General features: G+C 36.0%; 1 protein-coding gene across 1 annotated transcript in view; it reads left to right on the top strand.

The window, feature by feature from the left end:
• The window catches only part of RUNDC3B (RUN domain containing 3B), a 53,564-nt gene that overhangs the window by 15,865 nt on the left and 25,535 nt on the right, over positions 1–12,164 (top strand). The window contains exons 3-6 of the mRNA XM_086466681.1: positions 673–806; positions 3,859–3,944; positions 7,569–7,658; positions 10,689–10,769. Of these exons, the coding sequence (XP_086322807.1) occupies positions 673–806; positions 3,859–3,944; positions 7,569–7,658; positions 10,689–10,769 (391 nt within the window). The remainder of the gene's footprint in view (positions 1–672; positions 807–3,858; positions 3,945–7,568; positions 7,659–10,688; positions 10,770–12,164) is intronic.

Genomic DNA, 12,164 nt, shown 5'->3' with positions numbered 1-12,164 from the left:
ATTAAGCTCCAGAAGAGATACTGTTTTGCTCAATTTTTTTTGGTTAGCTTCCCAAGGAATGTTCTGTGTGTGCTCAGAATAAATTGTGACTGCAAAACTTTTTTGATCAGGCACCAATATCTTCTTCAATGGAGGCACATTTTGAAAAATTCCAATCTGCTCCTAAAATAAAGATAACACTGCCACAGCAAACAGTGGTCATATATATATATATATATATAAATATATATATATAGTTACTTATTTATATAATTTCTTTTTTTAAAAGAACAAACCTCTTTTTACTTTACTGTTTTAGTGAAGCACGCGGTACTACCTAAAGCAAGTAACAGAAATACTTCTTGCATCATATTTTTAAGTCACAACAGTATGTGCTCTCTTGTGATTTAAGAGACCTGTGAAGAACTCTAGTATATATAGCATACTAACAAGGAAAAAGCTATGAAAATACATGTATTCTCTTTGTGCGTCAATTTCAAACCAGGGTGAGCAGCATAATGCAAGGGGTTTTTTAATACCTGTGAACTGGTTTTCAGTAGGTATTTATGGACTTGATAGTATAAAATCCTGTCAGTGCAGACAACCTATAGGGAAGTATTTTAAGTATGTTTATCTCCAGTAAGCAGAGAAGGAAGTTCATATATCTTTACATATCTTGTATTTCAATTTAAGGTCAGATTACCTGGTTTGGCTATGAAAGTCCTCGCAGTTTCTGGGACTACATTCGAGTAGCTTGCCGAAAAGTCTCTCACAATTGCATCTGCAGTATTGAGAACATGGAGAATGTCGGTTCTTCTAGAGCTAAGGTAGGGAAGAGAAAGATCAAATCGACATTTTTAGTACATTGTTCTGCGTAAAGTATAGCTGATGTTTCTGTACCCAGAAGAAAAACATATTACTAAGCTTGCCTCATAAAATTTTTCACTGCTTGAAATAATTATTTTTTGTATGTACCTAGTAAATATTGACTTCTAAATCTGATTGTTTCCTTTAAAATTTATGTTATTCAGCAGAATAAACCTCAAATTCTCTATTCATTGTGCATGTTGTATTATAAAATGATTGCCTTCACATTTTTGAATTTACGTAATTTTTGGAAAACGCAGTATGTTGAGAGATATTGAATCCATGCAGGCAGGCTTAACACATACTGTTTTAAAATTGTAGATATATGATTTTTTTTCTCCCCCCATAACTTAAGTATCATTTTAATTTTTTATGTAATTTATGCACTAAGAGAAAATGTGTGATCACCTCTTGAGTTTGTTGGTGTGATTGTGCAGGAAGCCTTTAACAGATTTATTTGCTAATAAAGAGCCATAATTTTAAAGGATGTATATAGAAATAACATCACAGTTTCTGATTGTAGGTACGATGGAAACATTAAGGAAGTAACAATTTAACGTGTTTATATGCTCATGAACGAATGAAGAATAACCTTTAAACTGACTTATCATTAGATCTTAATAGTGTGAGTCAGTATGGACCAACATCTTAATCAAAGACATTGTTGGACAGAGATAGGAAGTTCTTTTTACTAGATTGGAATGGGTTTGAATAGCTTGTATTTCTGTGTAAAGCAGCCTTGGTTGATAACTAAGAACCTTCTGACTTGAAAGTATAAGTAGCGTAAAAGTATGCACAAATTAATGCTCTTAATTCTTTTTATTCCTAAATGAACTGGAATCAGTTGTTTGAACAAGTATCCAAACTGTGTTCCAGGGCTATTTTAAAAATTCCTTAGTTCCAGATTGGTATGATACTCCAAATTATTCACAGTTGGTCTCATTGGTGAGGTGGAAATATTTAGCTTGTTATATACAAAAACGTTGCAGGTTTTTTTTCAGGAGCATGACTCTGGTTAGTACAATTTAAATTACAGGTATTTACACAACCACAGTTTTCTTCAATAAAAGGTGATGCTTAGATCAAGCAGCACCATGGATCTGGCAGATCTTTGAGCAGCCGTTCTGATGACCTGTGGTGTTGCAGAACAGCTTATTTGCTGTGTCTACTGTTGCTTCTTTCTGCTTTTGTATAGACTTGGTTTTAAATTTTGTATAGTAAAGGTATCTGTAATTTGTGTGAAAGCTTTGAAACACTGAGATTCTTTGGCAAAAAGCTATTGACTGGTTTTCCTATCCAGAACATTATGTGCTCTTCCCAGCACTCTGTGTGCTGGAGTAGTATGCTGGTAATTTAAATCATGCAACCTTTCTTCTTGCTTCTGTTGAGATCTGGAAATTTGGCTAATTTGGAGAACTTCTTCCCAGATACTTTCTGGAGAGACTCATGTTCCAGAATCTGGTGATTGTATTGCTTATATTTGAGATTTATTTTAAAGGTATTTCTGAATTCCAAGATTTTAACAGATATGAATATTTGAATTTAGTAGATAATAAGATGCAAAGCTATTTTCTGAAACACTCTTATAAATAAATTAAAATTTTGTTTTACTCTGTGGAAAACTCCATGCCAAATAGTAAACAGAGAAGCTAATTTGTGCAGTGAGTATGGAGAGCAGTGTTGAATTTTTAAAGGTGAGTGTGGGAGTATTTTGGACATCTGCATCTGACAGGGTTGGAGGCATGTCGACACAAACACTAATGGTATGCATCAGTGTTACTGGTGGTCCAAATGGGTGTCTGCTTCAGCCTGGAAGCTGTTAGTAAGGGCTTGCCAGTGGTAGTTAGCCCTGTGTTCACCTGTGCTGCATTGGCTTTAGTCACTAGCTAAGCTGCAGCATCAGGGTTTGGCTGTTTCACTTGTGTTCTAAATAGCTGCAGCATGAAGGCAGCTATCCAGAGAAACAGCCTCTGAATTTTAGTGCACTCTGTGTTAAAGATTTTGCTGTGTTGTTGGTATTTATGGAAGCGAATATTTGTTGTTATTTAGCATCTGCCTATCTTATTATATGTTTACTATGATATGGGTCTATATAAATTAGATGTAGGATTATAATCTACTACAGATCGTTTGAGTAGAATGCCTGTAGTGATATGCAGCTAGATGTCAATAACCACCAAATGTTATACAAGTACTAAAACGTTTTTCTGCTTATATACTATTTGCACGTTTATACGGGTTACAGGAAATGTTCCTGGTGTTCTCAAACTGACACTCGTAACTATGGCAGCCATTTGAAATGTCTCTTTCTTGTAACCTACAATCCTGTGCACCAGATCTGTAAACACAGTGCAACATACATTCCCAAAGGTTATTTTTGAATCTATTGCTGTTATAGAAATGTTTGAATGAAGTTTTTCTTTTGGACTGCAAGCTTCAGGCCTCTTCGGTTTGCTTTCATTCCTGTATATTATGTGCACCTTCTCTAATGGTGTCCTTAATGTGGGGAAAAATAATTTATGGAAATTATATAATAAAAATGTCACTGAGTTATAATTTTTTTATTGATCCCATAAATATTTGAATGAATACAGAATTAGCGCATACTTAAATCACCTTGAGGGTAGGTTGCTGCTGCTTTATGGTGGAGTCAGTGGGCTGCTTCCAATTCCATTGTATTTAAAATGAAAAGCTTTCTGCTATGATCTGCTACCACTTATGCACATGAGATTTTTAAAAGGCTGGAATAGATAATTAAAGCAAAATCCTTTTTTTTTTTTTTTCCCTTCCAATTTTGGAGAACTCTATTTCACAATACAGTTTATTTGTAAGAATATATTTTCTATTTTCATTATTACTATAATGAAGTGCATTTAGCAACAATTTCTGTTCAGCGGTAGTTTTGTTAATCAGTTCATTTGACCCAGGTAAATCAACTGTTCGTTTTCAGACGTAAAATTAAGTATTTCATTCTATAATACTTAAAAATTTGATATCTGTTTCTTCTTGCAGGGTCGAGCCTGGATCAGAGTAGCACTTATGGAAAAGCATTTGTCTGAATACATTTCCACAGCTCTGAGAGACTTCAAAACAACCAGGTCTCCAAGACTTTTATTCTTGCAATATTTTAGCAAATCTTGCGTTAAGTGAGGGACTTAGGTTTGGAAGTGAATGTTCCACTTGATTTGTATAGGAAAGAATGTCACTAATAAAAGAGCTGTAACCTAGTAAAGATATCTGGAGTTGGTATCAATTGATTGGATTTTAGCATGGGTAAAACTGCAAAATTAAAAATGCCTTTGTGATTTTAAAGATGTGGAAGTAAGTCTGAAATTCTTGAAACGTCAAAAGAGAAGAAAACGTCTCTAAAGAAGGAACTAATTCTGAAATGGTAGCGTGATAAGGATAGAAGATGTAGTGTTCCTTTCAAAATTAGGTATGGTTGACAGAAAGCCCCAGAGACTCAGTAAAAAACAATTTTTATAGGAACTTTTCTTGAAGAAGAAAGGAAGAGAATTGCAGGAACATTTTGATGGACAGAAGAACAGAGTTAGTGATCAGGCATAGCTAGGATTCTTGGTGTAACATGAAAAATGTGTAACAGATTTTTGTTGTACCTTCTAATGGTAAAAGCTGTTAGGGACAAGAATATGCTTTGTGGTAGAAAATACTCTGGCAGTTTTGGACTGGTTCGAGATAATGTGTTTATTACGTGATGCTTTGTCCTGTAACAAGCGTGTCTTGTAGATTTATGATAAAGTCATCTAAATATGAGTGAGTCTGTTACATGTTGAGGTACCTTATGTTGAACTCTAAAAGTTTTAGACACACTGAATGGACTATTTAAACAATAAGAATTTTCTCTGTAAGACTTCTATTCATTTAGAATATTATTTCTGTTTGTAATACTATTTGTCCGCAGATCTCCATATATTTTGCCAATATTAAGGTGACTTTGAAACACAACTATTTAAACATTTTATTGAAGTTTCCAGACCTGTCATCGTTATTTTACCCAGATATGCTTGCATTTACAGTAGACAAGAAGCTCATTAACCAAAGATTTCTGGAAAAGATTTACTCACGTTGCCTCAAACTGAAAAGTCACTTGGGTTTTTGAGGGGGAGATGAGGAGGAAGAGGAGGGTCACAATCTGTGTAGTTAAGTAGTACATTCTTTGTCCCTGTTTGGTAGTGTGGTTTGTTTGCTAGAGGATTACAGTAGTATTATTTTATTAGCAGTTTCAAATTCATTTATTTGAACATGTTAACATTGAATATATTTGAATGTTCTTTCAGTGGTATAACTTTGGGAAACAACCTCTCTTGCATTCCAAATATAGTAAGTGCAAAGTTTGTTTTGAAGTAATATTTTTAAATGCATCTAATGGAAATAAAAGTTACAGTTTCAGATCTCGGTAGTGTGGATTTCAAATCCACTGGCAATAATGGACATGCTCTTTTCCTGTGTAGGGTTTCAGATACCGAATAAGTGGCCTGATTTTTTTGGTGATGCTTTACACCATTTATTTAGCATTTTAAATTATGTATTGTGCTATATATATGTTTAATAATTATTTATATAAACTATAAGTATCGTATGTTACATATGTGTATTTAGAATATGAGGTTCGTCTATCATACTGCTAGCTCTCTTTAAACGTCACTGTTGTGTTTAGGTGCCTGACCTTAGGGCTAGTCCTTTAGTGAAGCAGCACACTATTAGTGCTGGATCTGCATGTTACACTTGGAAGGGGGTTGGGTTAAGCATGGGCACACAATTATTTTTCTTATAAATCGCTCAGTGCAGACTCTTCAGTTAAAGTAGGCTGTTCTGTTGTGAGCTGTCAACTGCATAGCGCTGAAAGAAGATTTGTGAGTTTTCCAAGGGGGCTGTTGTTTCGGCTGGATTACTGTAGTAATTTCCTACTGGTTTAGGAAACGGTCGGGCTAACATCTGCGTCTCAGTATTAGAAGTATGCCCTGTCTTTTTTGTGTGATTACTTCCTAGGCACCATTTTACAAGATAAACTGAACGCAGTACAGATTGGTACCTGGCAGTGATTTTACAAATGCCAGGGTAATGGTTTGTAATCAGCTTGTACTGGAAGCATTGCTGTTAGTTCACAAATAAGGATAACTGTGCTGAAGCAGACTGTGAAGTCCATCTAGCTCAGTATTCTGTCTCAGCCAGTGGCCAGTTTAGCCTCCTGGTGCCCTTCCTGAAGTCAGAGAATAGAGAGCTGAGTCTGTACATCACAGACATACATCAGACAGTCTCGATGTCAGGAGTATAATCTCTGTCTTCCCAGAGGAAGTCTTCTGTATTTCTTGCTTCTGCAGAGAACATCCAAGGACTTGGACCACTTGTTTCCTTACAGCAAATGGATGTCTGTTAATGGAACTGCAAAAGTGGGACTTCTGACAGTGCAGGTTGTAACACAGTTCAATCGTTGGAGCTGTGCCCCAAAATGTGTCTTTTCTGGATGTTTGCCATGCAGCCAACTTGAGCTGCACGGAGCCACCCCAGTGCTTTCATGCAGCTCTTAAAAGAGATGGAGCTTTTGGTGGTACTTGTCTGAAAGATAGGTTACGTTCAATAACTTGGCACCTTCTTGCAATCGTACATTGCTACAATGTATAGGTTGACTGTGCATCTTGGTTTGTGGTAAGTGACCTTTCAACCTTGCCTTTGGTACTGAACAGCTCTTGGTTTCCCTCTTTCCACATGTAACGCTCAGGTGAATTCTAGTGACGTTTCTGCCTCTGCTGCTGCCAAGACTCCTTTAACACAGAAATTAAAGTTGTGTCCTGCTTTGCTAGACAGACCGAATGCCTTTTTTTACAAGGCAGTGCATGGCAATGGTGGGTCCTATTTGCCTGCCCTGTGCGTGGAACGTTTCTGTCTGGAAGTAGCTTCTGTGGTAGCTGAGAGGAGAAAATTAGAATAAATGAGAGAGAACGGGGAAGTGGTGAGGGAATACAGATTTAAGATTCTTGCTTTATTGGTTACCTCCTCAAGCAGCCTGCACAAGTCTGCATATACCAGGGTATGTGAAGTGTATTTTGAGATAAAGGCATGGAGGTTTAAAACTTTGGCCGATAGGTGTTTTACAATAAAAATAGTGTTAAGAAAACACTCCTTCTTCAAATAATGAAAATTTTAAATCTCAGAATAACAGGATGCAGCATGCATCTTCCCAGCATGCAGTATTTTAAGAAAAAGTATGCTACCTGGAAAATAGCTGATTTGTGAAAATACTTTTTAAAAAAGAATTAACAACTAAGAATAAAGAGCAAATGCTGAACTTTAAAAGAGCCTGCAAGTACAATTGTGAGAGAGAACTTCTTTTTTCATACAACGGAATAATTATTTTTTTATGTCTGTGACACAAATTCTTCCTTTCAGCAGTAAAGTATAGGCTATCTTCATAATTTTCTTTGCATTTTGTCCATCCCGTTCTACTATTTTTAGGACTAATATTGTAAATTCTTTTTGCTTCTGTCTAAATTTTCAGGTGCTCTAAGATTGTGGTATTTTGTACCATGCAGTCTATTGGTTTGCTTTATTTGAAATGAAATATGAATGCCCCTGGGGTTCACAAGAGCTGTTTTTATTTAAACTGCATTTCTTCAGTTTTCTCTTAACTATGAAAAAGATTATTATTATTATTATTTGAGAGAAAAATGGTATTAACTGAAGTAATTTCTTTTTTATTGAAGGAGATTTTATGAGGATGGAGCAATTGTTCTTGGTGAAGAAGCAAATATGCTTGCTGGTATGCTGTTGGGACTCAATGCAATTGATTTCAGGTATTATATTTGCATGCTACATAACAAAATGCTCAGAGAAAGTACTTATAAATCGATGCATTATGGAAAGCATTGTTAGATTCCCTTGGTAGTTTGAGAGGCGAAACTTGGGTGAGGGGGAAAGGAGGGAGATGGGGAGAGAGGGATCTTGAGTGGCTCTTCTAGATAAGAACAAAGTTATGCCATAGTTTATATAGCTGCATGATTATACAGTCTTTCTTTCAGGTATCAAAATCCTAAAAGCAATTAAAGTCTAGTTGCAGAAGATACATTAAACCTAATAAGTGAGGCTTACGGACAATTGAATCTTTTAAAGTTAAACTGTAAGGAAAACTGTGTGGTTAAATACACAGCTATCCCCTGGTACTCAACGATAGCATTGTAACTGCATATGTAGGTATAACTTTAGTGCTTCTAGATTTTAAAAGCTTAACCTACAAATGACAGTTTAATATTAATTTCTGTTATAATTAACCACAGCCGAACTGCAAGGTATCATCAGATTACATGAATTTACCTTTGCAATCTCTAGCTAGACTTTTGTGTGCTTTGTGATACAATTAATTCTGTGTTTTGGGGTAATGAAGGTGCAAGCACACCCTAGGTAATATAAAAAACTTCTTGATATGTATATATAAAAAATATTTCTATAAATAAATATATATTTAAAAAACCACATCAGCAAGGTATAGAGACTACAGTGGCTATGAAAAGATCAAACCTGTTGGTGCAAGGCCCTGTTAATATGCCTGGTTGGGCCCACTTAGCCTTATACAGAGCCATGGGGGAAGACTTTCATGATACAGCACAGGGAAAAGAAGAGTGATAATGCTTTTCTCCAGTCTCCTGGCAGTACAGTGTTAATATTTACCCTGCAGCAACATTAATGCTTGTCACAAACTGGTTTAGGAGATAAATTGGCAGAAACCAGCGCATAGTCTTGCTGGATGCACTGAGTGATTGACTGTTGCCAAAAGGTCTTTGAAGATTTACTCCTGCTTATGTGCCCTTATACCAGTTTTGAGGCTTGTTGGACCCATCTGTGAGCCAGCTTAACTTGTTAAAGGATAGAAAACCATACCCAGTAAGAAGACAGAATAGTTCTTCTATTGTTAGCTAGTTTGGTTCAAGGAAGCATCCTATTAGTGGCAGAGATGATGGGACCAGAAGTCTTAGAGAAGAGGAGGAATAAAAAGGATCGAGTAATGTCTTACCGTTCTGGTGGCAGTGAGCATTTAGTTCAGCTGCCTGTGGAACTGCAACTGGATGCTAAAGGGGAAAAAAGCCTGAACATTCAGGTCTTGATGACTGAACTAGCTCATCATGGAGTCAGATAAGTGCCAATACCTCTATAAGGCAGGGGAAGGGAATGTCTGGGTGGGATTAATAAAAAATAAAATTTAAAAAAAAAATAAAGAAAGAAGAAATGGGGAGGAGAGGTTGAAAATGCAGGATAGCTTCTTTTGCCAGCATTTAGTCATTACATTGGCTTAACTGCATCCTCAACATATGTTCTGGGGGAACGGAAGTGTGCTGCAGGATAAGAGAGCTAGCTTTGTGTACAGCAAATCCAAATCTTACCAGATTTTATTAGTTTAAGCTTTACACTATATGAAATTAAACTGCCCCTGTGTTAGCACTATACTTGGAAGGACTACAGCTATACATGAATAAGAAGCATAGCAAGAGGAGGTTTGCAGTATGTAAATCCATACATAAATAATCATCAGTTGCCTGTGTTTGTCTCACATGAGCGTCAGTGGCACATACCACCGGTATGTGAGCTTAATTGTATTACTGCACTTGTTCTTCCTTTGTCCTCCGATTTCTAATACAAGCATTTTTATAGGCACCTGTTAATAGTATTCAGAGTAATGATCGGTTCCCGTTGGAGACATTTAAGTTTTTTGTCCACGCAACTTTTAAGAGCCTAGAAATTTTCTGGGCAAAATAGGAATATAGTGCTAAAAGAGCATTTTTATTGTGGTATGAAAGGCTGAGAAGCTGTAGCCCTTCTTTGCATGTTATATCTGAGATTTTTTTTTTTTCAGTTCAAACAGTCTCTTATAAATGTTGACTGGCTTATCTAAGTGGAACTAGAAATAAGACTTCAGGGTAGAGATGGGGGAACCTAGGTGAGAACAGAATCTAAATATTTTTTGCAGGGGTGTTTGTTGTTGTTTTCTTTGCCTTTTCTTTCTTAGGAAAAAAACCCTTCAGATATACTTTCCAAATACCACTTAAGTAACTGCATTGTCAAAAATGACACTTTGCAATTAAGTTAGCAAAAGCTGTGCCTTACTGGAATCTGTTTTTTTAATGACAGAGATAGGAGGAGTGAGGAATATGAGCCTTGTGGAAGCATGATTAAAGTTGTCACTTCTGTGATAATTAAACATGATTCAAATACAATCTTTTGTATCCAGTACAAAAAGAATACAGTGTGGATGAGAGCTTTATAAAGCTACAGCCATTTAAGAACATTTTCTGACAGTTAGTTTCATTAATGTTCCTCATCTTCCTGCAGCCCAACACCAGAAAGTGTCTGAAAGGAGAAAGACTGAAATATTTTTGAGAACTGATTTTTGACTTAAAGTTGGTAGGATAGTTACATAAGCACTCTGCAAACACTTTAAAGGAGCTTAAATACTGAAGATTGCAAGCTTGTCTGTAGCTTTTCTGTTTCTCTTGCTTCAGCTAACTTTCCTTTTCCTGTTGTTCCCTTGCGTTACATCTGTATTTTCAGAATAAAGGCAAATATTTAAAAATCAGGGTTTATACCACTTGCTCTGATCTATTCCTTGATTATGTGGAGTTTCTGTTTGTTGGGGTTTTCATTATCCTCTAATATGCTCAGTGACTCTAATATTAAACAGTGTAGCTTGGCTGAGTAGGATTTCAGTGGTAAATGCTCTAGGCTTTTCTTATTACCAAAAATTAAGAAAAAACAAATTTCACGTTGGTAAGATTCAACTGTCACTGTGATTTGATTTTTTGGGTATAATCTTATCATTGTTTCTGTTTTATCAGTTTTTGTCTGAAGGGTGAGGGATTGGATGGCAGCTTTCCAGCTGTCATAGATTATACACCGTACTTGAAGTTCACCCAAAGGTACTTTTTATCTTTACACTGCTTTTTAAATTTTATTTCATTGCCAAAATTTTGCTTCGTACTGGGCCTCTTACTTTGCATTTCACATTGAAAATAATGTCCATATCTAAATCCAAACCTGTACACTCAGCTACCTTGCTCTTTCAGACTGGTGGAATTATTACATGACTCATCAGAGTGAGTCACGCTAACTTTGTTTACTTGGATTAGAATCGCAGTTCAGCAGGAAACAAATTTTTTGTTTCCTTTGAAGATCACCAGACTAAGTTCTCCTTTCTCTTGGGCCTTTTCTGTGTAGCCATAAACCTAAAAGTAGATATTTTGTAAATAAAATATATGACCTGGTAAATGGTAAGGTATGACAGATAAGCAGTATGAGCAGTTAGCACATAATAGAAAGTCATGAGCAGTTGCGTATATAATCTGACCTTCCAGTTATATTTTGCTCCTCTGATCAGCCGTATGATTAATAATAAAAAGAATGATTGCTAACAGATCAGGTAGCAATTTGGCATCTCCAAAAAGCATGGAAACAGATGAGATGTGTTCTGTTGTTAGGTTTGGCGGAAGGAAGGAAGCAGGTGGGAGTGAGGAGTAGTCTTCAAGATGTACAACTGAACGTGAAACATCCTAGTTATTCTCTTGAAGTTCTTATTAGCTTACCTGTTAATGACAAATTGCATAGTTCAGTTGAAGCAGAATTTGCATCATGACAGGATCATGGGGTCGCAGGAATCACCACTGAAAAAACTAGTAAATGCTGTTAGTGTAGTGGAAAGCGTTGTTGTAAGAGAAGATTTCAAATGGATATTGGGATAGATTAAAATTCTTGGTTCTGGGACAAATGTCTGAATTCTCTGGCGTACATTGATTCTGGATGATACGGAGATATTTTAACAATGAATCTCCATGCAACGTAGGGAGATACTTATGTTCTGTGAATAACAGGCACATGGTCTTCACTATAACCATAACTATACATTCTCATTTAAATTTATCATGATTAACATAATGACAATCACTTTATTTTTCTGCTTTTTTAGAAACAAATAAAATTTATTTTCAGGTACTACTCTTTGCCCTGAATTTGTGAAAGAAAGACTAAGTCACCAATTCCTTAAATAGAATATTGTAATGCATTGGCCCTTTGTATTCCAGGAGAGTATCCCACATACAGTTGTCTGACTTGCCTAAGACAACTGACTAAGATCACAGTCAAATTTTTGCTCATTCTTTCGGTGGCTATACAAGTAAAAGCTGGAAATATAAGTTCTCTTTGGTGATCTATCCTACTGCAAGGTTTCGATTCTTCTTGCTTTACAGAGCTTTAGATATCTTTAAGAACTGTGGTGCTTTAATTTCAAGAGGAATTTGCATTTTAACAAACACAGCTTT

This window comes from Leptosomus discolor, chromosome 6 (genome assembly GCF_034619465.1).
Source record: "Leptosomus discolor isolate bLepDis1 chromosome 6, bLepDis1.hap2, whole genome shotgun sequence".
Lineage (NCBI taxonomy): Eukaryota > Metazoa > Chordata > Aves > Leptosomiformes > Leptosomidae > Leptosomus > Leptosomus discolor.
This window is presented reverse-complemented; position numbering and strand designations above follow the sequence as displayed.